At 39.3% G+C, this 26738-nt stretch overlaps 1 protein-coding gene across 2 annotated transcripts; it reads right to left on the minus strand.

Moving 5' to 3' along the window:
* Nucleotides 1-5320: 5320 nt before the first annotated feature.
* On the minus strand, nucleotides 5321-25717 carry impdh2 (IMP (inosine 5'-monophosphate) dehydrogenase 2). 2 transcript variants are annotated; one of them, XM_085345631.1, is made up of 15 exons: nucleotides 25564-25717; nucleotides 23899-23947; nucleotides 21376-21477; nucleotides 21213-21287; nucleotides 20749-20955; nucleotides 20566-20653; nucleotides 18164-18363; nucleotides 17706-17796; nucleotides 17297-17392; nucleotides 12623-12694; nucleotides 9259-9402; nucleotides 7155-7299; nucleotides 6618-6761; nucleotides 5888-5971; nucleotides 5321-5669 (listed from the first exon to the last, which is right to left on the minus strand). In XM_085345631.1, the coding sequence occupies exons 1-15, from the start codon at nucleotides 25659-25661 to the stop codon at nucleotides 5648-5650; spliced, it is 1617 nt and encodes a 538-aa protein (XP_085201757.1). In that variant the 5' UTR covers nucleotides 25662-25717; the 3' UTR covers nucleotides 5321-5647. The 2 variants fall into 2 exon arrangements, with proteins under 2 accessions (XP_085201757.1, XP_085201758.1); XM_085345632.1 differs by lacking the exon at nucleotides 12623-12694.
* Nucleotides 25718-26738: the final 1021 nt, after the last annotated feature.

Consider the following 26738-nt stretch of genomic DNA (forward strand, 5'->3'; position numbering starts at 1 on the left):
GACTCAGCTGGGTATTTTTACCCCAGATGCTTTTATAGCGTTCTTTACTGCCACTGGTGTTTTGCTTTTACTGTTTAAACATGGTTTTTGTTCTTCGTGTGAGAGTTTTGAACTGACGTGACATGAATTCTGTCTTAAAAACATTTCAAGGTGACCTGCAGTGTTGAAGCGTAATGTCTGATGTGTGGAAGGAAGGAGGATGCCCCACCGGGCTGATGGGTCGGGGGATGTCTTGTGCGCCGTGGGATGGAAACGGACCCCATAACCAGCTGGGGCTCAGAATCACAGCTGCATTATGGGTTCCGTTACAATCCCACCCACAAACAGAGGGTTTCAGCAGGGCTGGCCTCAGGTCAACACGGCTAAAATAAAAAGAAAAAAAAGAACAAGTTAGAAACAGAAAGTAGGTGAATTTACATGATATGTTTGAGAGCAGTGATCAAACTCAGACGACCTGAAACGGAAAAACATGAGTGAGCTTTTCGATGCATTACTTCATGTTTGTTTTGCACTGACAAATGAGTAAGGCGCTTTTTAGTGATTTGAAATTGAGAATTGTGGCTTGTTTCCATTGTTGGGCTGCGCGAGCAGCTGAGGGTTTAGATGATTCAGTGGCAGTCGCAACACTAACTTCCGCTGGCTCGTTTTGTTCTGGTTTTTGGGCGCTGACACGACCTGATCTCAGACCTGCAGTGGTTCACAGTGGATCTGAATGGAAATTGTGTAACCTCCACCCTGATGTACTTTAAGTTATTTGGCTGAAATGTGAACAATTTAAAGAAAAAAAAGATGTATTTCATCAATGAACAAGTGAAAACCCACTTTGTGATACATTTCTTTTTTTTCTTTTTTCTTTTTTGATAAAGTTTGATCATTTTCAGCCATTTATTCCGACTCTCTAACTGCTGGTTTATGCTTCTGCAGAAGCAGACATTTAAGCCTATAAGGCGATCAGAGTCCAGTGTTCTTTATGCTGTAACATAAAAACAACCATTAAAATCACCCAGCCACTCAGGTCTAACTCGGTGATTTAAAAGTCCCACACAGATTCAGACCGATGCAAGGAGATTTAGTTTATCACTCCAAACACGACACACCTCCCAGTCACACAGCAGCTTGGCTCATTACAGTAGCTTAAAAAAAAATTACAGGCTCACCATTAAATTTGTAATAAAATGGACAAAGATGTTAGCGAGAGTTATGGGATACAAACTGCTTTTTACAGAAAACTCTTATTAACCAAAACTGGTTTCTGGAACTGATAATAGATGCTTTTGTAAAGTCTTCTGTTCTTTTAAGTTAGATAATTTACTGTGTTGCTGTCTGATTGAACGCTCTTAAACCAGAGTGCGTCTTAAAGAAATACTCCCCTTAAAGGTTTGGTCTGCTTGAGGGGGAAAGGTAGCAGAACAACTGTACGGCTTTCCTGAGAGGCAGGAGTCAGAAGAGGAAAAAGTCGTTTTTGTTTTGACCCAAATAAAGCATATATGTTAAAAAAACAACGTGAGGTTCAGCTTGTCAGCTTTAAATCCATATCCATATATCCAGATATTGAAAATAGACCCATCACTTACTGTAACTACAGTCATAAATAAGACTATATAGGTATTCTAGCTTGAAAAACCAGTTTTGTGTTATCAGTTGTCAGAAAGAAAAAGAAAGCAAACAACAGAGGGGGCGCGGGAGGTCAGTCTGACAAGGAAGAGCTGATAGAAACGATAAAAAGGAAGAAGAGAGCAGACGAGAAAACTTTAAGGAAGAGATTTCCATCGTGGGACTCTTCCTGTGAAGCCTGAAATATGCCTCACTCTGCCCTGTAATTAACAGCTAATCCAGGAAAACAAAAGACGAAGTCACTGAAAGAAAGATGCCTCGCAAAGGAGACAAAACAGCAGCAGCTCAAAGATACTTTCAGTTTGTCTTGTCGGCTTAAACCCCTGATTTAAACCTGACGACTTTGTAGCTCTTCTACAGTGTGTGGGAGAATTAAACAAACCCATCCGTTGCAATCAATTTAAAAAAAAAAAAGCAAACTGTGTGTGGGAGGAATGTGAGGAAAGAGTTAAAGTTAAACTGAATAAGGAGAGAGAGAGGTGGAGCCATTCAGAAGCCAAGCAAGAGAATGAAAGCAAAGTGAGTGTACACAAGGAGCTGTCAGACACACGGCTCATCATTAGATTCAGTGTTGCTGAAATTTAAAAAGCTTTTACCTAAATGTCGAGCGGCTCACCTGCGCGTCTGAGTGCTGCGTCGTCCTCTGCAGTCCCGTCTGCCAACAGCTCTGGGACTCCAAACTTCCTCTTTAAATACTCCACAGATTCATTTCACTTTCACTTCTCCTGAGGGCAAAACTCCTCCTTTCCTTCCTTTATCCACTCCCACTGCCCCAACTCGCCTCTCGCCCTCCGCACAGAGACGGCAGCTGGTTTTCTTTATTTAAAATGCATTCTAGGCAAACAAAAAACACCCACAATTGGTGTAAAAGTTCACTTTTATGTGCCTTTTCTGTTTAAAATTGTTGTACAGTAAGCACAACCTCAGTGTATTTAAACTTTAACTGATTCAAATGCTTTCATTTATCATGAAACAGCCATATGTTTTATACAATGTTTTATTGTCTGTAGTACATATAAGTGACACACGATCAGTTTTTATGACTTAAACACATTTATTTTCATTTTCATTCTCCTGTAGTGACTGTAAATTAACATATTTTTATATTTTATAAAGGATCAGATTATTCAGATTAAAAAATACAAGTTTAAGTGCATGTAGGTTTTAGTAGCTGATGTAATTTTTAAAAAGTCAGATTCATATCTTTCAAACAAATTAACTTTCTTTTCAGTGAAAACACTTCTATGGTGCTTAAAAAAAATAAAACTGGAAAAATCTGGATTATCCAGGACCAGAAGATATTCTACTTTTTACCTTTTTTTTAATGCTGTGAGCCTACACAAGAAACGTTATTCTCTTTCACTTTGTTTTGGTGGATGGTTAAATCTCCACAACTTAACCCAAACAGGACTGAGTAGGTTTAACAAATAGGGCATAAGAGTGTCGTAAATAAGTAAAGGTGCATTTTTAATTTAATCTCATGAACTGTTGTTGTAGATCAGGTTTTAACACCACGCACAGATAATCAAACATCATTTGTAAAATAATTATTGGACTCCGTTTTTTTTTTTTTCAAATTTTATACAATAAAACAACATCTGATTGAAATTATACTCAATTGTTTCCACTGCAAGAGAATGCAGTGTGTATTATATTATATATCATTTTCACACTGAAAGTAGGGTAAGGAAATGAATCGGTCACTTTAAAAAAACCCAGTCATAATTAGAATCTGAAACACAATATATGAGAGATATAGTTCTTTATGTGACTCATTTCCTTACCTTACTTAAATGATATATAGTTTAACCAATATGTAACCATTAAACATGTCAACTGTATACCCATTTGTTTATTCCAAAGACTACATAAAATGCATTATTAATTTTCTACAGCTATGAGTAGCCGTAGTAATGACTTAATACTCATAATAGTAGTGACAACAAAGGTGGTGTTAATTGTAACTATTAAAATGGGCTAAAATCAGTTAATTTGGAAAGTTTAATATTGCATTGTAATATCGTAACCATTGTTTTATCTGTGTATGGTTTGGGTATGTCTCACAATGTCGGTAGAATGCTGCTGAAAAGGATGTAACATGAACATACAAATAAGCTTAACCCTTTCAAACGTGTTCTCATCTGAAGGTTTCTTGTAACCAGAGTGAGCCTTTGTACCCGACGACGGTCACTCAGCATTAAAGGAGGCATTGTGGGAGTTGTATCGCCTATTTTTACAATTATTTTGGAACAAATGAAAACCTTAAACAAAAAAAAAAAAACAGCCTCTGCCATAACCACTGCACCCTTACCAGAAGTAGTAGGAGAAGTCACAGAAGTGACTTTAAGTACAAATGGTGGCTTTATTTCACAGATCGGGGTTCGGTTTCACATGTAAAACCTTCATCTATCCATTGTACTAATTGAGGCATGTAAACTGACTCTTTCCTGTGTGTTAATTACAAACGTCTGCGTGCGACATGATGGATGAACCGAGGGCAGGTGTGACCAACAGAGTGTGACCGGACAACTCCCATCAGACAGTCTGCGTTTCAGCCTGGAAAGTCCGGGAGATTCAGAGGAATACCTGATGCTCTCTGGAGACCTTCAGCAGATAGGAAGATGTGGAGGTAGGCGGAGAAAGGGTGGTGGCTTTCTATGTGATGGTGGAAACCACGGTCCTCGAAGCAAGATTGGACTGAGTGGCAACAAACAGAGCTTCTCTGGAAACTCTAGGTGGGCAGATCCATCCAAATGTTAACACTATACCCGCACAGATGGAAAAGAGTATTGATCTGATACTAAGTTCACTGAATTGTGTTAAACTATTTTATTAAAAGGATTTAGTGGTCATTAAAATGTGTTCAGAATTTGCAAATTGAGGATTTCTTAAATTATGACACACTGCTCTCCCCTAAATAAGCTGTGTTTACAGGTTGAAGTATCAGTACCTGTGTTTATATCGGCAATACTGGCCCTGTATTTGATAGGTATCAGATTGATACCAGAATTTGCAGAATCACACAGGACTACTGGAAACCAAAATAAATGTCATGATGCTTTGGTGTGTGTGTGTTCTCCTTAACTTTACAGCATGTACAGATTGATTAATATTCTCTGTCCCGATGCAAACTGCAAAGAATTACTTTGAAAGGCTTTTAACTGTTTGATACATTAAGTTTTGAAGTTGGATGTTTAGTTCCAGTTCTTCAGTGCAACCTACTCAGGTCAGCTAAGTATATAAATGTACAAATTTTAAACAATTCTTCAAATCAGATTGAAAAAGAATATTTCGTATAGACCCCTTTGACCTCTTTATCAAACATAAAATTAGAAATTAATCTAAAACAAGCCTGTTTTTAAAGTCTGACTTAAATGGAGTAAATTGAGTGGATGATGATATAAAGTGTGTAGAAACTGGCACACAGATGGCCGTCAGCTCTCGCTACTAACGAAGTTGAAATGAATGGGTCTGCTTCACTGCTTCCCTACATTAGATGAACAGAAACTAAATGGTCGGTTTAGAACAGACAGTTTCTCATCTACAAGCTGCAGCACATCCTTTTCTTTTCTCTTCCCTCAGGTAACATGAGAACATGCAGGGCACAAGTTACTAGATAAGGATTCTTTAAAGTTTTAGCAAAGTTGTTCAATTAAACAAAAACAGACCACAGCCACTTATGAAAAACATGCTTTATTACTGGACATTTTTCATCTTGAAATGGACACAGCAGGGTTCAAATACTTTGAAACAACATGAAAAGCACTGGATATTTTCATGACACAATCACCCGTGCACTTATTGAAATGCTTTAATTCAGTCCTTCACATTTAAAACAGACTATGCATAGATGACACCGGCAGGAAGACTAATGGATCACTGGAAGAGTGGAGTTTGAGAGAGGTTGATCTTTACAGACTACTCTAATGAGAAGTGTGGGTGTGCGTCAAATACAGCTATCAGATGATCTGGCAAGTAGTGTTTTTGCATAATGTCTGTTGGAAGGATTCTCCATCAGAAGACAAGCTTCTCCTTAAAAGAGACGTTTCTCGTAACTGTGGGAGAAAGAGTATGAGAAGAAAAGATCACACGACTTATCCACGATACTCCCTGAGGTTTCCTGTTAAGACAGACACAGCAGTAGCCTGATTACAGGCGCTAAAGAGGAAGTTTAACTGAAGGCTTGTGTGGTTGTGGTAAGACATGAAACTAGGAAATTTGAAGACCATGAAATATGAAACTGAGGAAAACCCATGTCTGTGTGCGTGTGTACCTGTGCAAGCTGTGGACTCCGCCTTCTTTCTGAGCTGATGTTGTTCTCTTTTCAAATTTCAGGTCTCCAGAGTACATCATGGCTCTGGAGAAGGAAAAAAGAAAACAGCTGTTAGATGACAGCAGAAATGGTGAGAAATTAAGTACAATATAAAACTTAAGGAAATAAGAATAAAGCTGGACATCAAATTTCTGTGAAATACAAGATAATGGCCAAGCTATAGAACTTGTAATACACCTGACTGTACTTGGTCAGCCACATCACACTAATGTGATTTACAAAATGTGTCAAGTACATCAGATTCAAACTTCATAATGAATTCCTTTTTTCCTATAACTGTCGATGTATTTGTCATCAAAAACATTTCTGCAAAAAATAAAATAAAATTTGTTGGGCACCACTTTGGTCCCCAATCTTCCCCCACACACTCTCCCAGCTGCCCTGTCTACTCCCTGCTGTGCTATCTGATAAAAGCAACCAAAAAAAAAAAAAGTTCAAAAACCTTTCTGTATGATGTACAAATGAAAGTGTTTATTTACAGCAGTGTATTTAGACACAGTAAAATTCATACTGCATATCGATCATGATTTATGCTTCAAATATCACTGGACATTTAATCACTTTTTTTATTGGCTTGCTTCTGAGTATTTAAACATTCATTTTTCTTCTCGTGTGGCTGTTTGAGTTCTCTCAGAGTGCAGCGTTAACTCTGACAGGTTTGTGTTTTTACCTGAGTTGGGTTAGGCTTTTAGCTCCGATGTCCTGGCAGGAGTGCTGAATGCCAGCGAGCAGGTAAGGAACAAACTTGTGGATGGAGCCTTTGTCCTGCACAGCTCCGGAAACACCCTGAGCGACTTTAATCTTATCGTTCTCACTGGGAGGGGAGAGGAGGGAGAAAGGAGTGAGTAGTGTGGAGAGAACTCCTTGTTAGGCAACCTACTGCTCACTGATAGCATATCAACTTCAACAGCCTGTTTAGACCAGTTTGTTCAGTGAACATCTTTGTAAGCTCGTTAGAGGTTGTCTATTAGATGAAGGTTTTTTTTGTTTTGTTTTTTTTTTAAAGTGAAATGCCAGCGCCATACTTTTCTAGCAGGCTCATCATTCTTTACCACCACATAGCAGTACAACAGCTGTGTTCTGCAAACCACTGAAAATGAAATGAGGAAGTGTTGTCTGCTGGGGAAAACTGGCAAAGAAAGGCCCAACAACGTGACAGGCAGACTGGCTGTGTAAGGTGGACAGCCCCTTGTTGTATTACTGATACCTGAAGTATCTGGTCTGGGAGCCCAGGTTTTTGTCCATGGCGTCCAGGGAGCCCATGCCACGGTATTTCTTCAGCCTGATGCCATCAGAGAAGAAATATTCACCAGGAGCTTCACTAGTAGCAGCCAGCAGAGAACCCATCATCACTGGACACACAGAAAAAGAAAGTTACTGAAACATTTAACTCTATCATATATATAAAAAAAAGTCAAAGATAAAATTGTGCCGAGATTACAACAATGAGGTGATTGATTTTTTTTTTTAAATTTGCTCTTTCCACAGTCAGACTTTACCTTCTCACTAACTGTAGGGTGCAGTTAGTATTAGAGATAGACCGATCCGATATTACGTATCGGTCCGTTACTGACCTAAATTACTGGATCGGATATCGGAGAGAAATAAAAAACGTAATCCGATCCGAAGTATCACAAAGTCACCTCACAAAACGCGCTACTTGGCCTAACCCAGCTCGGCGCATTGGAGCAGTATGTGTCACGTGACAGAGCGGCTGTTGTCTGCGAGACCTGTCGGCGGTCTGGTGGAGTATTTGGAGCCTCGCTACATGCTTCCTAACCGCGGCATTTCATCTCGGCCAAAACTATCCCAGAGAAGTAAAGCAAGTGTGTAAGTTCATGCCTAAATGTTTGCATAGTATTTCCACGTTAAGCTTAACAACTGATATATTGAGCCACAGCTGGACTGGCGATCGGAGTTCCATACTGAGGTGAAAAGGAAGCGATTTGTCCCGTACTTCAGCTAGAATTAAAAAATCAACACTACTTCTCTCATTCACTTCCCCTCCCTCCCCTGTTATTACTTCAAGCATGAAAATGATCAATGATCAGCTGATCGGCTTTTCTGCCACAAGTCCACTCTTTCTCGTTTGTTTATCGCCCACTTTGTGCTAGAAAGAGGAGACCGGCGGATAAACAACAGCAGCACGTTTAAGCGTGATAAGCTGCTGTTAGAATGTATTTAATATTACTTTCTAGTGTCAGCTGAGGTTTTGGTGGAGCCACGGCTGTAAAAGCTGCTGGTCACGATATCGGTTTGGATATGTGGTGAGAGGGAAACATGAAGATGGAACTAGGAGATGTTCTTACTAAATCATCAGAGCTGAGCAGGGTGATGGAGAAACAGGTTTACCTTTTAGGTGACATGAATGAGTTGAAGGGAAGTTATGAACTGTTTCTGAGAGACAAATAACACCAGGATCCTTTCCTACGTAGCTGACGGCTGGTAACTGTGCAGGGGCGGGTCTAGCAAAGTTTTGTCGGGGGCCAGGGGCACAAAGAATATTTTTCTTTGTTATGTCATTTAAAAACTTTGAATAAATAATTATCTGAATCTTACAACAAAAGTGGTCATCTGATTAAATGTATAGAAATCCATTATTGTATATAGTAACTAGTAAGTCTAATATACACTTTAGTAAGTTATAGTACTTTTTCCTTTGGGAAGGTACCATCTGTGCAGTCTGCAATTCTGTTGAAGAAAGATGCTGAATCTATTTAATTATTGTAGAAAAATAAGTGATTTCTGTGCATTTGTTTTACACTTGCATTAAATTAAAGTTGATTACATCGATTAAGGGGCGGGGGGGTGGTTCTCTAATATTTTTTCTGGGAGTTGGCAACCCTATTAGTTAGGTAGGCAAGTACTCTTTAAAATACCAGAATAGGGAGGATGGTGTAGGTTTAAATTTATTAGATTGATCAGTGTTGCTGAACTATAACATGTTTTGGGTGGAGTGTATTTTTTGCATACAGGTATAACAGAATAGCTTCAGTCTCTTGTTTTTTTTAAAAACTTGAGTATGAACTTATACAAAATGCAGCAAGATATTTATAAAAAAAAAAAAGAAATCCGTTATTGATTACAAAATACGCTATATCGGATTCATATCGGTATCGGCAGATATCCAAATTTATGATATCCGGTATCGGACATTAAAAAGTGGTTTCGTGCCATCTCTAGTTATTATGTTGCATCTTAAAATTCTTTAATCAGTTCTTCAGTAATAAAACAAGAAGATAAAAATCAAGTTTTTCCTTTCTCGTTCGACATGGCTTCAATGCATGTTCACCTGATGATCAAATCCATACCTGTGGATGCTCCAAGTGCTAGGGCCTTTGCGGTGTGGCCAACGGTCTGGATGCCGCCGTCAGCGATGACCGGAACGCCAAAACGCCTGGCATACTCCGAAACCTTATAGACAGCTGTGGCTTGGGGTCTGCCACATGCCAGCACTGTCGAGGAGAGAGGAGGAAAAAACAGATGAAGGTGGATTAAACAGGTACAACTGAGAAAGGTGCCCTGTAAAGAACCTCTGTACTACTGTAAATACACAACTCGAGCCAGATGCACCAACTTGTCTTGACTAAGCTTGATCCTGAGGTTTCAGCTAATATGAGCCTTTTAAAAATCTTATGCAGCTTGAAACCACCAAACCAAGCACAACTCAGCTATCCACATTAATGTATTGTGAGTAAACCTAGCAGTATGCGCCATCTTGCTAATGTGTCCTTTAGCAGCAAGCTCAGGCTGATAAAACCTTATGAAAAGTAATTTTGTCATTAAAATAAAAAACAAATTGAATTCAATTCAATCTGTAAACAATGTAGGGGATTGCTTCAGTCGGTTATTTAAAAACGCAGAATGTTGTCTTCAGTGACAGAGGCTGTGTGATGATGGCCAACATTTTTACTTTACACCTGCTCTTCACTTGTTGTATGGAGAACTAGCTTTAAGCTTAAGTGGTTGAAGTTGCTTAAAAATCAGCCGATAACACCACGGTATAACATATTTAGCTAAAGAACTGGCCTCAGTTTGGAAGATTCAGCTTTTCCATCATTTAGCCATTGTTCTTTCATATGTCTGACAGTTTGAGAAGGCAAGAGGAAAGAAATCTCCACTGACTAATAATAGGACAAACTGTTCAACGTTTAGAAAAAAGAAACAAAGTGAATGAGCAGACAAACTGGGAACATGTCTGTTATGTTTGTTAAATGTGAAAATGAGGAACATTAAATTTGTCACATCAGCAGAGAAATACCACACTGCTCTAAGAATCAAACTCTCATAATACACGCTGCCTGTAGCTGCAGAGGACTCTTCAGTGGATTTCAAAGCCATTTTTCAAAAGATCAACTACTCTAATATTAAGCAACAGAAGTAAAGTGCCAAAACACAAATATCCCAACATTCCAATTCCTTTTATTAAACCGCTGAACTCGTCATTTCCTTCCAACTCAGGACTGCAAGGTACTTACCAGCACTAATGATTCCAGTGTTTCCCCACACAGACTTTAGTTGGGTGGGCCAGCAAGGTATATTTACTGCCAACCAGGTTTTGGTTGTTCAATCTATCCGGGTTGCCGTTGTTGCAGCCCTCGATATCAATCAGCTGCATCCCTCTACAGAGGATCTCGGACTCTATCTTGGACTGCAGCTGGCGAAGAGAGTGCTTCTGCTGCAAGCTGGAGAACCACCAAAACCACAGCCTCCAGCAGGTGAACAACTAGAAAAACTGCCAAGCTCACCAAGGCTGCGGAGCGGAAGGACTCATGTCCCCAGCTTAAGACCAAGACGAGTAAAAATCTAGTGCTCAATAAAGTGGCAGTTCTTTAATCTGATTATGTGGGGAAATACTGGATCCCTATTTATTTTCTACTCTGCTTCTATTCAGTGAAAAACACAAAAACGTTTCAGAGGGAACTGTTATCATATGCAATGGCCGTACTCTAAAACAGTGAAGCTCAATAGGTTCAAGCTACAAATCTTTACTATTCTACTCTGTTTTGACTCATGAAAAGCAGGGTCAAAGCAGAAACGAACCCACAAAGCAGGTGAGTGCAGATTAATTTTCAGCCAAAAACAGTGGCAGCGACTTCTTTAACATCTTTCCCCACATTGTAGACAAAGGTGATTAATTCTTATCATTTATATCCTTAAGCAAAGTCTGTCCCAACCAGCACACAAACATGACCACAAGTGCTGAACAGAGACACCCTGTGGTAGCTAGTCACACCATCTAGTAATCCTCTGCTTTTTATTTTGTTCCAATGTTAGGAATGTGTGTTAGACATGGATGAGACGCCTAACACAATAAGCAGTGGCCTTTGAACCCAGCCACTATCTCACCAATAGTATCTTTACATTTGTGTCTCAATCTGATGGCTTCAAACAGAAATCAAAAGGTCAGGAAAGTGGGTGGAAGAAGAGCAACATTCACTCAGCATTAGGGATGGGTATCGTTTAGGTTTTATCCGATACCAGTACCAAACCGGTACTTTTGAAACGGTGCCGGTGCTTAAAGAATGGAGAACACAAAATTGGTTCAAAAACCTCTCATGTTCAGCTGGTTTTTTTTGTAAAAAAAGATAACAATGTTAGCCTTTTCTGCAGCTATAGGGGATTTATGGTATCACTCTTGGCTGGAAGTGATACCATACTTTTTCAATGGAAAAAAAAAAACAAACTTTGTCCAAAGACCTCTCGTGTTTAGCTGTTTTCCACTTTTTCTTTGGTCATTTTAGCCTTTTTGGCCAGGGTGAAGGGAGTATCTGCCATCAAACAAGAAGACAGCCGCATGTAACTACGAAGGTGTTTGCTAGTTCACCTTACATGCATTAATTCAATAACGTGGTTAGTTTACACACAGACAACATTAAGCTACTCACGCAGAGAATAACGGCTGCTGCCATCATCATCCGTCATCATTTCTGCTACACTGGCAGGGCTAGGGGCCAGGACTCTTGGGGTTTTTGGGGGATGTTGCTAACTCCGGGTCCGATAACAGGCAACCCACGTGCAGTAGATGTGCACGGTGTGAGGTCTCGCAGCAAGCTATCAAAAATGGCGCATTTCTTGGCTTTTAACAAAATGCTATATGTCGCCAGGTGTTTGATCAGATTCGAGGTGTTACCTCCTTTGCACGGTATCACCTTAAAGCACTTGTTGCAGGCTGCTGAGTTTGCATCTTTTGCTGTGAAGTACAGCCAGATGTTGACCGCTTCGCCTTGGGCATTTTTAATCTGTAGCTCTGCTCTAAAAGAACGTACGTACCTGGGCCCGCCTACTGCGCTTGCAAAGATAAAATGATTGGCTAGAATCCAAAGTGTATGACATCTCAGGAAGAAGAAAAAAAGCACCGAAATAAAGCACAGAAATGTGCGCTGCTTTTCGGTCTGGTTATTACCGTTTATGTCAGAACCAGTGCCATAATGGCATCGGATACCAGTACCCATCCCTACTCAGCATAATCGACAAATTAGTGTGGACACACGAACAAGCAAAAACCCCAAAACCCCAAAGGCCAACTTCTAAAACTCTAGTACACCTACAGATGCAAAGCTGAACCCCAATTAATGCAGCAGGCTGTGGGGGTGGGTGGGGTGGGGGGGGGGGAAGACACACTGTGATGATGGAGCCAAACCGAGCCTAGTGCACACCAGCAGGGGAACTTACTGGAGTATCCCGTAACAGTGGTTGGGGTTTTGGGGCTGTGGAGCTTTATAGCTGGTGGTACACTGAGGGGAGCTGACACACGCACGCACGCACGCACGCACCAGGATGAGAAGTAGGGGAGAGAACAGGAGGCAGACAGAAAGGAAGGCAGAAGGTAAGAAGATGGCAAGATGAAGATGATAGCAAAACAGAATACAAGCAAAAGGAAATGAACAAGAAATGCCTAATGATATCACAAGAATCATAGTCAACATAGAGACAAGTGCAGTCAGAAACAAGGAACAGAGAGAGCCTCACTACAGCAGACAAACAAAACTCATAAAAGTGACAGACTGATTCAGTTATAACATTTAAACTGAGTTTAACCCTTTAAGACCTACCATAGAACCAAGTCCGCCAGAGCTTATATTATATTTTTACATGCTGTGGAGCCATTTTTGGGAGCATTTCAAGTTGCTATACATCAATACAACCATTATAGCCCAAACTTTAATAATATGTATGCATTAGGTGCATAGTAATTACATAAATTGCAAAAAAGTGCAATAAACTACAAAAAAATTGAAAATCGTTTTTGTTTTTTTAACATATATTTCTAGTTAGAGAAATTTAAGAGGCTCATCCCTCAAAACTGTAAATACAAAAAAGTTGCACAAACTAGTTTCCCACCACAGGAAATTTATTTTGAGTGTCTTCATAGTTTTATTTTTGAAATACACCAATTTTTATACACTGCAGGAAAAACGAAAATAAATATTATAGTGCAAATTTGCAAAATAACAGCATATGCATCAAAATAAACTATTTCCAGCAGTGCAATATGAGTCCTAAGCATCCCAGAAACGACACAGAAAGTCATAAACTCAAACATAACTTTTTAAAACACAAGTATAGGCTCATAAGGCCCCGATCGTAAAAAAACTACATTTCCGCAAAATGACGTCACTTCCGGTTTCGGGCAGGTCATGCGGTCATGTGATAGTTCGCGCTGATGGACGTAGGAAGTGTTACAAACAGCTGATCGGATCGGCGAAGCGTGTTTCTGGAATATCATGTTTTTGTTGCTGCAAGTGATTTTTATGCAGTTTTTGCAAAGCTATATGTGGGAGGAAACTGTGACCTAGGACAAGCTGATGGCATAAGATGTAAGTACAACTCCTCCGGTTTCATATGCAAAAAAAATTATTGCGCTAGCTTACGTGGTTGCAGAGCTACCGGGATTTAAAAATAGTTACGCAAAATGGAGCGTGCCCGCTCCGATCGGCTGTAAAGGGTTAAACAAAAAGCTTTCCTCATTTCCAAAAGGCAAACAGTCAGGATTAGAGCTGCAGCTAGCAATTATTTTATATTCTCCATATTCTATCAATCATTCAACCAATTAATCAAATAAGTAGTTGTCTCATTAACAAAAATATTTTGTAATTATTTATTTACAAAAATAAATCATTAGAAACATAGCAATATGTATGTATGTATGTTTAACCTTTAAGCCTCTATAGGAGCATGTGCTGTGTGCAATGAAGAAACACGAGCACATAAAAATTCTCAGATTTTCTGAGGCCCTGTGCTTTGATACTTTTTCTGCTGCAGAAAGCAGACCTTCAGATGAGTGACGTTAATAATAATAACAATAATAACAACAACTACTTATAATTCAGTGTCCAAGCTAATAATGCCAGGTCAGTGGCTGAGAGTTTTAGTGGCTTGTATATTCTTAGTGGCCTATATATATTAAGAAAAAGCTTTCATTTGTATTCATATATATTGGTACAATTTAAGTCGTAATTTATATTTTATATTAATCTAAATCTGCAGTATAACGTCACTTTAGTCTTGAAATAAATATGCTCTAGTACACCCCATACCCCCCTTTAGACGCACCCCTGTTGTTGCAGGTATTGCTGCCATATAAAGTAGGACAGCTGCTGTCAGCCTTCTGCAAGCTGCCTTATAAACATACCAGGTTCAGTCAGTCTGCACTCGTACGCTTTTTAACTTCTGTAGCTTTACTGTAGATTTTCATTGTAGCACCGCTGTTTGTTTTACACAAAGTTTGCATTTCTTTACATTGGAGTTTCCTGATCAGCTCGTACGTTTTTGTTTTGTTTTTTTAAATACCAATTATAGAATTTTCTTATCTAATCTAGTTTGACATATCAGGCCCAACAAAAACAAAACAAATAAAAAGGTATAAATCAATACAGTTCAAGCCATTAACATTGTGAAGCTTTTGTGGAAACCAAATTAAACAGCTTATCCAAACCAATCCCCATCCCAAAGTCTAACCTAATATTTAAAAATAAAATAAAAATAAAATAAAAATGTGATACTCAAAATTAGCCAGGTGCAAATGTTTTCAAGGAATTAAAATAAATGATAAAAGGCTGCTGCATCTATAAAACCTCACTAGCATACCCTCTGAGTCTGAATTGGATCTTTCAGCCAAAGTGATGTAGCTGGAGGGTGAAGAGCTTTCGAGGAACACTAAATTCTATGATGTGCCAACAAAAAGTCCAGTATGATTGAAGTGTAAGGCAGACGAGTTAAATCACAGAGAGGTAATACATCTGCCGCACAGGTCGAGGTTGTCAGAATATACTTTAGATAGTCTTGATTTTGACAAATACAATCTACAGGGTGGGCCATTTATATGGATACACCGTAATAACATGGAATGGTTGGTGATATTAAAGTCCTGTTTGTGGCACATTAGTATATGTGAGAGGGCAAACTCCTCAAGATGGGTGGTGACCATGGTGGCCATTTAGAAGTCGGCCATCTTGGATATAACTCCCCCCTCCCAAATAGGAAGAGGGCCATGTGACACCCACCCTGTATTTACTGTCTTAAACTAAGTAAGGAAGAGTCTTGCACATGAGGATGAGGTATGAATACTATCAATTACTTTTTCCAAGTAATCTTCCCCAAATTTAAGACCCAGTTCCTTTTCTCAACTGGAAGTGATCTTTTTGGTTGAGTAATTGCCCAGTGCAGTAATGAAAGTATATATTCATGAGATAAGAGCCTTACTGTGAGACTTCAACTCATATAAGTCCTCCCACAAATGCTTGGGGGGCTGACATGGAAACTCTGGGGAAGCAGAGGATGCAGTGTGTCTTATTTGAAAACAGCTGAATAAATATGAGGGCAAATTGTACAAAAGACATATCACTAAAAACTGAGAAAACTGTTGTCTTTCCAAAAAAATAAACAAATAAATAAATAAATTATAATGAAAACATTGACTCCTTTTCTTGCACATATATGAAAGGAAGAGGGGGGCTGATTATTACAGATTGGGGTCAGAGCAGAGGCAGAGACAAAATTAAGGTGGCACTGGAATTGATACCAAATTTAAAATAAATAAATAAAAAAATTTCCACGGAGGCAATTACAACAGGGTTATCACAACAAGGGATTAAACTTGATATGCACTCCTAAATACTTAAAGCCAGAAAAAGTTAGACGGAAAGGTAGCTCCGTTTTGTCTAAGCTCCTGTGTATCAAGGTTTATGGGAGAAAGAGACAAAATTTTAAAGTGATTCCATAATAGCAGATAGGTGAGTCGTTGGATTTGTAACATAATAATAATAAATCATCTGCATATATAGCAATCCTGTGCACTATGCCACAGGATTGCACTACACCACTACAAAGACGTTCTGAGAGGTGGCTGAGAGAGGCTCTACTGATAAAGTGAAAAGTAAAGGTGAGAGTGGGAAAGCCTGCCGTGTAACAAGTTTTAAGTAAAAGAATCTCAGTCTTAGTACAAAAGTGATGCTAATGGGGTGATGCTGATACTCTTCACCAAATCAATAAAAAAGGAGTGTATGAAAAGCAGGCTAGATTTAGTATCATGATTAAAGAAATAAATGAAAAATAAAACAAATACAAAAAGCTAAACAAAAACTGAGGAGTACCTCTCACCCCCACCCACTAGGCCCCATTCCCCCAAAAAAACAACAACTTCAACTTTCTAACCCAAACTCCTGCTACACAGTAATAGCAGCTCCACAGAACCATAACTTAAGTACTAAATAGATGTCCCAGTGTAAATAAAACATCTCAATGAACATTAGTTTAAAACCATAATCATGTACCGCATTGTCTAACTTAGAGGACAAGTTCACAAAGGATGACTTAAAGTCCACTAGCACTGCAGCTTTATGCCCAATTTGAGTAATCAGTGCAGAAACCATAATAATTGATTGTTATTTTCTATAATAAAATGAGGCTGCAGCATAAATGTTTCACAGCCTATGATGTACAAAGATGATCAGACATCAGATAGTAGAAAGGGTCAGAACTGTCAACAACAGTTACCCCTGAATGCAACAAATTGTCAAACTAAGCAACTGGAAATGCTCACGTTTCCATCAGGAATCTCATAAAGTACACAAAAATACAGAATTAATTGTCCTTCAATACGATATACTACACAGGGTGAAAGTTTAGGTTTCCATTCTTGGTTTGGTCCGTGCTTTAGGATTCAACAAGCAAAGCAGACTTTAAGTACTGTTTATTGCTGCAGAAGAACTTTACTGCTGCCATTTTGTAGCAGAAGCTGCTACACCATACAGATCAAAGGCTTCAGACTGGTTTAGAGCCGTTTTATAAAAGGAAGCAGGAAGTGATGTGCCTGTTGTCTGTACAGTTTTGCCTTCAGTCACTCACCTTCCTGCGTGATGCAGATGGAGCCGCTGCCCATCCCCACTCTCAGTGCATCCACTCCTGCATCAATCAGATTCTTGGCCTGAGCTGCAGTCACGACTGCCACAGACCGGGTGAGACACAGAGGAGGGGAAAAAAAAAAAAACAAACAGTAATTTTCACCACAAGCAACAGATCAATGAGCAGCAAATACAATCAAAGACATGAATGTTCAACACTCAAGCCCACTGGCTGTGAACAAATGTAGGATGTGTCGCTCCCCCTTTGCACGATACGCCTTTATCATGGACCATTCTGACAAGTGCATACATAGAAAACAGCATCCATTCTATAGTGAACACTTTCTTTTTAGAAAATACTTTCTCTGAATACTTTACATATGAAAATATTAGTGTGTGTAAAGTGAAGTTACCATTGCCACCGATGACCTGCAGGTTGGGGTACTTTTCTTTAATATATTTGATCATATTGATCTGGAAGATCGAGTTGCCCTGAGAGGAGTCCTGGAGGTAGAGAGATGAAACATAACATGATCTTCCCATTCAAAGACATGAAGACTCACCCAGATTGAAGATAACCCCTTAACAACAAAAAACTGTGTATTCTAAACAATAATTGGCAGGTCTACTCTGTCCTTCATCCAAGCGACTGCTTTTTCTTTTCAGATTCCATGGTTATGCACACTGTTTCATTAAGTGGTTTTAGTTAAATATTTGTCAGTGGACCAAGGCAGGTCTCTTACTTGCATGACAAAACCAAAAATTGGTCCCAGTTTAAGCCCCGTCCCCAGTTTCAACACGACTTAATTTACCCCCAAACTCTGCACCTGAAACATTCCATGCCTTTAAAAAGCACATTAGAAGTCCTTACTAGTACAACCGCATCCACTCCGCTCTGCACCAACAGGTCCAGTCGGTACTTGTCGTCATCGTGTGTGCCGATGGCTGCACCACACAGCAGCTGTTTCCGAGAATCTTTGGAAGCTAAGGGGAAGTCTCTGTTCTTCTTCAAGTCTGTGCGAGCGATGATGGATACCAGGGACCCCTCTTCATTCACTATGGGCAATTTACCTGCAGGAGGAACCAAAGGCATGAAAGCATGCTCATGCTGTGCACTTAGAAGCAGCTTACCCTGTTCCTTGGTACATTTTTCCCCATCATAGGGCTTCGTGATAATAGCCAAAATTATGATCACGATTATTCAGATTTTTGCGCCAAAAACTTTTATTGCACTGTAATGAAAACAGAGCACTGCTTTAACATCAACACAACAGTGTTGTGCTACATTCCAACTAATGTACAAATCATTACAGAAAAATAAAACTGATCCTCATCAACTAAAGTCATGGCATCTCTTGGAAGAAAAATAAATCATTTTATAAACTTTACACAAAAAACAGAATACTGCTGTCACTTTTACACTGCATTATATTCCTATTAAAAATCTTTGCAAAACAATAAGACGTTTATCCATCTCACCTAAAGACAAAATAGTCTCATTCTACTCACTGTACCAGCATGACATATGTGAATAAAATTTAGCAAAGAGAGCCCAACAGATACAAGATTTTTAAGAGCAATAACAATATTTCTACTCTATATTTGGCGGTTTAAAAATCCAACATTGGCTGATTTTGTTTTTCCCCTTTCAGACACATGAAACTGATTCCCATAACAATTATTATGTGTAGTTATGATCATAGTTTATCCTTACTGAGAAAATAATGACAAAGCAGTTTAACAATGGTCTTGTTTTACTGTCACTACAAGTCATGGGTTACTCATTTACACTCTGCAAAATTCTGCTTAGATCAGCTTGTTCTTAGGTGCCCCCAACAAGGACGTTACAAAGTGCCCTCTGGTGGACAAACAGTGCAACATTAACATTAACATGGCGGAAAGTTGTTTTTTAGTTTTTACAATTTCATCTATCAGCCAGCTGATATATCGGTGGAGCTCTAGCAGAACACAGTGGCTGTGAGATCCCATTTGTTCCCCCTTCCACAGTTTGTTTACAGTGCAGCTCTATCCCACATTGAGAAAATAATTGCATGAGGGGATAACATATCTTTTGTCCCCTACACTGACTAGACAATGCAGTTGTATTGGTGATTTCAGTGAGTCTTTGTAACCCGGATAGATGTGCTGATGGACTCCTCAGGTTCACCTTTTATGGATGTCTGCACTGACACTGGATAACGTGAATCATCCAGTGTTAGCTTAGACAATGCATTTTCCCCCCCCTCTGCCTTCATGAAGTCATTTTACCACAGTTAGTAGAGCAGGACGATATGACCAAAATTATTTATCACCATATACATGTGAAAATTTGCGATAACGATATAACTGACGATATAATTGACACTAGACAAAATACTTTACAACTCCACAACTTTATTAATGCAAAAAAAAAAAATCTAATAAAAAAAATCAAAAAATTGATTTTAAGTGTGCCGTATTTTAAAAACAAAAAACAAAACCCAAAAACAAAAAAAACCCACAGTAATAACGACAGCCCGCTAGCATGCTCTACCAAAAATAGTGCTTTGTTGTGTATCTGACGGATGAAAGCTAAACCAATTCCACACCACTGAAGTTGCAGCATTTTTACAAACCAATTCTGGTTCATCTGTTTCATTCAACGATCCGCTTTCGCCCTTCTCATTCTCCGTCGCCGCCATGCTTTTTCCGCCATGTGCGTATGAAATCAAAGGCACTGCGCATGCACGTTTTACCCATATTCTATCGCGATATTTCATTTTCTTATCATTGCCCAACATTACACCGGTATTACCGTGAACGGTATGATATTGCCCAGCCCTAACAGTTAGTGAAGTGTTTTCAGGTGGTTGAAGAAGTTAGTTTGTTGCTTTGCAGATCGCACTAAATCTAAAGTATTTCCAAACAATGGATGAAGATCTGTTTAGAATAACAACCTCTTTGCCTTTTGCTGTGCCAGACTTTTGCTATTTGTTTTGACTGTTTGATATCTGTTGTTTATCTGTCTTTGTACTGTTTCTCATTCAGAGTACATCCAGGAAACTTTAAGCTGCAGCATGCAGGAAACAGCTGTGACTGGTATGTGCTGGCACACCGTCAGGCAGTGATTTAGGGACTGCTTTGTGTTCAACCAGCAGGGCACACATTCACATTAACAGTCAATCATGTTCCCGCAATTGTGGAAAGCCAAAATTATGATCAAGGACAAAATCTGATCAACTGGCCCAACTTAATCATCATATTATCAGGTCTTACACGAAACAACCTACACACCTTTCTTACTCCTCTGGAGGATTTCATTGGCTTCTTTCAGAGTCACCCCAGCGGGGGCAACCACCAGATCATCTCGCTTTGTCATCACCTGTGAGAAAAATATTACAAAGGTTTCTAAGAAAGTGTCTCTAGAGCATTTTGAGATGTAAATTTCAAGATCAAACCAATTTTTTGCATGCCCACCTCACTCAGTGGAAGGTCGTGGTCCTCCACCTTCAGAAAATCGATGTCTCTGGATGAGATGATGCCCACCAACTTGCCGCCCATTTTGCCGTTATCTGTGACAGGGATGCCACAGAACCCATGGCGTGCCTTGGCCTGGAAGACATCCCTTACTCGCTCGTTGGGGCTCATCACCACAGGATCTGTGATGAAGCCCTGCTCATATCGCTGGAGAAGGAAGGGGAGGAAGGAAATGAGGAGGGGGAAAAAACAGGATGGGGATGTGGAAAAATAAAGATTGAGCAAAAAAAAAAAAAAAAGGAGCGGTGAAAGGAACATAAAGGAATCATTGCCTATACTCTATAAGCTGGGAAGCAGACAAATACACTGCTCTACACATGCACACAAAAAAGACACGAGTTAAGAAAGATGAAAATAAACATGCATAAAAAAGACAAGAGACAGACTGAACACAGAATCACTACCTTGACTTTGCGAACTTCATTAGCCTGGAACTCTGGAGTGCAGTTGTGGTGAATGAAGCCTATACCACCTGTTAGCTGCAAGAAGAGATAACACATGCGTGTGTGCCTGAGGATGGCCAGATGTGATGACAGAACAATAAATGCCTTTGGTTGTTATACTCACTGCCATAGCGATGGCCATGTTGGCTTCAGTGACAGTGTCCATAGGAGAGGAGACGAAGGGGGTCTTCATGGTGATTTGTTTGGTGAGCGCCGATGTCAGGTCCTACATACACAGAAACACTCAGTTTAACCTTTCAAGCCTCACACAGTGGGGTAAGCAGAGGTGGAAATATTTAACCAGTTTCAGTTTAATGGCTGTGACATTACAACGTCACATTTTTTTGGACATTAAAACACTTGACACTATGTATCAGTTTGTTACAACATACCAGCACAAAACATGTCATGTTTTTAGACATGTTTTTAGAGTGACACAGAGTTTTTAGACTGTGTGTGTTTAGATAGTTAAATATTTGGAGCGAAGAAAGGCAACTAAACAGATTTATGAATGGCACTGACATTTCTTTCAACTTACAGGACAATCATGTCGTCTGAGGTGTTTCACCACCATCTGACTGTTTTCCAGCTGAGAGAAGTACTTCTACTTACAGCTATGCTTCAATAGTATATGTCAGTAGGACACAACATACTGTTTTTATTCTGAGTGACTGTGGAGTAAATTTAACATGTTCTCATGGTGACAGACAATATTTTTTTTAATCTTCTGATACAAACTATTTTTGACAAAGTGGACTAAATGCTCAGTTTCAATTAAAGCCACATGAGAGATGCAAGTGACTTTTATCCTTTTTGAAATACATTGTCCATTACTTACTTTTATTTTAATAGACATTTGTGCAAAACTCTTGAATTATGCCCAAAAACCTGTTTTGTGGGGTCATGTTGACCGTAGGCCTCCAAACTCTAACAGTCCTAGTAAATGCTTGCTCAGTGAAATGCAAGAGCAATGCATCAGTCACCCTAAAACTAAAAGAACATAAGGAATGCTTATACAGCATATCTCAACATGCTGAGCCACCTAAAATCACCATAGAAGAAATTCCTTCGTTACAACAGTCCAGTCCAAACATGAACACACCAAAACTAGCTGAAAAAAGAAAAAAAAGAGAAAAGAAAATAGTTCAGAGCTACTGTTTAAATGTGCATTGTAAAAAGGATGCATATTAACCAAGTTACACATATATTTGGTCAGACTGTTGCTTTCTATGTCAATAACAAAAGGAAACTGCAGCTCTGACACAAATGTGGTTATGATGTTGCATGAACTAAGTCTAAGATGAACAAGACAGACTCCAAGAGCGCAAACCTCCACCAAGGCAGCTCACTCTCTAGCCAGTATTTACTTTGGGACTAGAATTGTGTGTTCTATGTATTCATTTTTCTCCTTTGTTCTTTTTCAACGTACTGGAGTGTGTAGTACAGTAAAAACAAGTGCAAAGTGCATGCTTTTGGTTTTTGCACTGTTGAAACCCATTTTAATATACTTCACCTACTTTTGAGAATAATTGTGTTTTTATGTGACTATAGTACATCTGTAACATTCATTGTACGGTTTGGTAAAATTAGTTTAACTGTTCAATAATAAAGAGCAAATTAAAAGCTTTAGATCATGAGTTTTTGCTTAAAAAAGAAAAATGTATTCAGGAATGCTGCACATGTATTCTAATTGTTTTGTATTAAAACAGTTATAACCTGTTATTGTACTCTACAAAAAAATGAATCACTGTACTCAAAAATATCCCAAGTCGACAAAATGTTGCCTGTCATTTTATGTAGCTCTAGACCTTCAGATCAATCTATTGACCTAGAAGGAGAAGTCAAAGGACAAATGTGACATAATTTAAATCTTTATAATGTACTTGCTATATGTTAAGAATACACACCACACTTGTAAGAATCATAGTTTCTAAGTTATAAGGCTTTTTGTCAATTTTCAACCAACAAATCATTAAGACAATGACTAAGCTAATAACATGACCCCACTCTACACCTCTGCTAAGAACTCATTCGATACTTCTACAAGTTATTGTGTTTACAGAGAGAAGGACAAAAAGTAGAAGTAATAAGATAAAAAGAAGTAGAAGTAACTTAACCACCTTAGAGAAATGGTCATTTCAATCAAACACACTATCAGATTTCCTGCCCCCCCCGACGCCTTTAACCTTGTGAGCCACGGTGCTGTATGGGTTTATGCTGGTGCAGCCTTTGGTGACATTTCTCAGAGCACAACATTCAAGAGCAATAAACACAGGCGTTTCTCTGCTACAACCTTACTTGGTCTGGTATGACCAGCAGCTCATGAAGGCTAAAGTTAGTAAACATTAGATAGGTGTGCCCCCACCTCGGTTTGCCAGTTTTGTAGTTAGTTGGTATCCCCTGAACGTCACAGTGACAGCATTTAGAAAAAGTTACAGAGTCTCTTTAAAGTGAAAACAAACTGTGCAATTTATGGAAGCACTGTGAGATAACATTAGAGATGGGAGGCACACAGCTCATAATCCTCACTCTCACCTCATATGCTCCCACCCTGAACATTATCCAGCTTGGATTAGTATAATACTACAACATCAGCTTTAACCAGATTTTGCATGTTGGCAATTATTCGTCTGTCGACTCAACTCACCACTTGATCAGCAGTGAAGTCAATGTAGCCTGGCAGAATCAGGAAGTCACTGGGGGAGAAACAAAAACAGTTAAAGTAAAAGAAAGTTTAGATCTTTTCAGCCTACAGTTCTGAAGCTTCCTTTGAGATGTCAAACACTTTAACCCCCGATGTCTGACTAAACTGGCTTCACTCCAAGAGTTAAAAGGAATAATACACTAATTGTAATTGTAAGTATTTTTTGTAAATAGTGAACATGACAGGTTAAATATTGAGCAGGTGATTTTTAAGCTCAGAAATAGTTATGGCATTTGAGAAAAGAACACATCTTATGTAACTGCAAACTGGACATAACATGAATTTCTTGGACGGGGATCATCAGTGAGTGTCATGTTCACAAGACTGCATACATGGAGCAGAGTAGAGGCAAAGAGGCCCAGAAACAGACTAAGGGTATGAAAGCATGTTCATCCATGCGACCTGAGAAAATGTGTGTCATTAAGCCACAGCACTTTATTATGCATGAACAGCATTTAAAATCGATTAAACCTGGGGTTCCAGTGGGTCAAAGGATTCGCTGATACAGCTTTATTTTCTTACCCATTTAGAAAAAAAAAGAAGAAACACTAAAACACAATTTGTTTGCTTTCCTTTTATTTTGTTTGTAATATATAACAGTTTTGAAATCTTTAATTGCTTAAAAATTGTTTTAATTCATCATTGGATTTTGGATTGCTTGGTCACTGGTTGGTTGTCAGAAATAATTACATTCAGATTTTTTTTTTTTTTTGGGGGGGGGGGGGGGGGGGGGGGTAGAAAAAGCAGAAAAGTTTCAGAGTCATCTTGTGGATGATTTGATAATCAGTGAATCAGATTCTTAGTTTTCCCTGCTGAGTAAAAAGCAATTTCATTAAAGAATAAACAGTTTTGTTGTGCAGAGGACTACCGGGCCGACGTTCTAAATATAGCCAGGGTCCACAGGATCCAGCTTAACAACACAGGACTGCATGAGCCAGAGCCTAAATTTAGGGCAAGTGTGTGCACCGAAGGACTGTTCACCCCTCTAATTTCCAATAGGCTTCAACTCAGATTGGTCCAGTATTATTAGCTGTGAAGGGCACCAGTGATCCTTTGACGCACAATGCCCGATTTATGAAGTGAAAACAATTAAAATTTATAGAGACTTTCAAAACCTCACTGAACAATTTTGCTGGGATTTCCCTGCTAATACATACAGCTGCACAGTTACACAGAGGCAGTGGATTCACCGTGAAACGTTCAATCCTGCGTACAAGGCAGATTTTCAAAAGGCGCGAAATTTAAACAGCGAGTTCATATTTAAATGCCACTAGATTTGCTTGAAAACAAAACAAACAAAAATAAAACCATTAACAACGCAAAACACAGGCACACAAAACAAATTCTTGTTCTTGAAACTGACTGCATTCTGGGAAATGTAGGATCCTCTCTTTTTTGAGGGGGCGCTATCCCCGTTGAGCTAAAAGTAAGCCCTAGCAATAATGCACCTATTACACGATAATAAATGCAACAATTAAGTAACACCCTGATTTTCGCTTCATAATATTAGTAGAATGTCTTGAGAAACATGAACCACTTACGTACAAACTTAAGTAGCCCAACTTGGCCTGCTTACCAGGGATACAGGTATAGAGATAAGGTCCTTACTTGTATGTGAGTCCGTCTCCTCCGTTGAACAGCTGCTGTCCCGTCAGCCCGTCATCGGGGACGTAACCGGTTTGCCCGCTGATCAGGTAGTCCGCCATGCTGTCCAAACAGCCTTCACCAGTCCTCTTATCAGCCTTCGACTGTAAATAAATCACCCTAACAAGCTGCCGAGGTGCGCATACAGAAACACAAAAACACTCTCTCAAGCCGCACCGGCTCAGACACCGACAACTTTCCTCTTTCGCGCCGCGAGCTGCTCTCCTCCTCGTTCAGTTACCCTTCAGTGCGTCGTCAGGCTCCTCCGTGCGCCCTCTTAGCAGCCTGAGCATGTGCTAATGAAAAGAAGAGGACCAGAAAACGGCACCGTGAGAGATATTCGCTGCTTTTTCGAGCCTCTTCAACCTCAACAGACAAGTGCTCATGTTCTCTCTGCAGCTAACTCCAGCACGTGCATCACTCCCGTCTGACAGCGTTTCCGACACTGCCGTCACATCCGGAAGATCCGCCCCCTCATATATATTATTTCATTGCTGTAGAATTTAATGAAGCTCCTCTTCAGTATTCATACAAAGTTGTATTTACTCTCATACTGGTGACTTGTAGACCCTTTGAAGATAACACACAGATTTCTGACATTTTTAGGGCTCCAATGCTGCTTAAATCCAGCTGCACTGATTTCTGTTGTGTTTCTAGTTTGTTGCCTACAGGGTACACTGGGAGATGAAACATAGTATGGCAAGGTTATCCCAACAGAAAATAATTATTTCAATTCATATTATTTAAATGTAATGGTGTCTAACAAGGCTGGAGTTTACAAGTTAACGAGTGACACATTAAATGCGGTAGCGTCTTTCCCAACCTTTTTTTCCCCCGAAGGTGTTCAAACCAAAAGAGTCCCCAGGTATTCTGAGCACCTTTTAAAAGTTCCAGGTGGCAACAAGAGTTGCTAAGGAAGGACATGTTAAAATAAATGCTTAGACTACAAGTTGTAACCTATGGTGGTTACATATTTTAAATTATTACAATAGTAACAAAATGTATTCTTTAATCTGGTAAGTTTATTCGTCAAGTTGACAGCTCATACAACGAGCTTGCTGGTCAGTTAGTAGTCTATAAATGACTGGGGTTTTAAAATTAACTTGATCTCCAAATCTTCTTATCTTACTGTAAGCTGC

Source organism: Diplotaxodon limnothrissa, linkage group LG20, assembly GCF_057381915.1.
Source record: "Diplotaxodon limnothrissa isolate DT_005_m linkage group LG20, D_limnothrissa_male_GT1.1, whole genome shotgun sequence".
Taxonomy (NCBI): domain Eukaryota; kingdom Metazoa; phylum Chordata; class Actinopteri; order Cichliformes; family Cichlidae; genus Diplotaxodon; species Diplotaxodon limnothrissa.

Bases quoted from the DNA above. Each gene is read 5' to 3' on its own strand.
- impdh2 (XM_085345631.1), bottom strand. From the start codon at position 25,661: ATGGCGGACTACCTGATCAGCGGGCAAACCGGTTACGTCCCCGATGAC. The intron at 6,762-7,154 runs GTATCAGTAATA...CTCCCCTCCCAG, and splicing joins TCCCAGACCAGATACTTCAG to TGAGAACGATAAGATTAAAG. The intron at 5,670-5,887 runs GTACACACGCAC...TTTCTCCCACAG, and splicing joins GGAGTCCACAGCTTGCACAG to TTACGAGAAACGTCTCTTTT.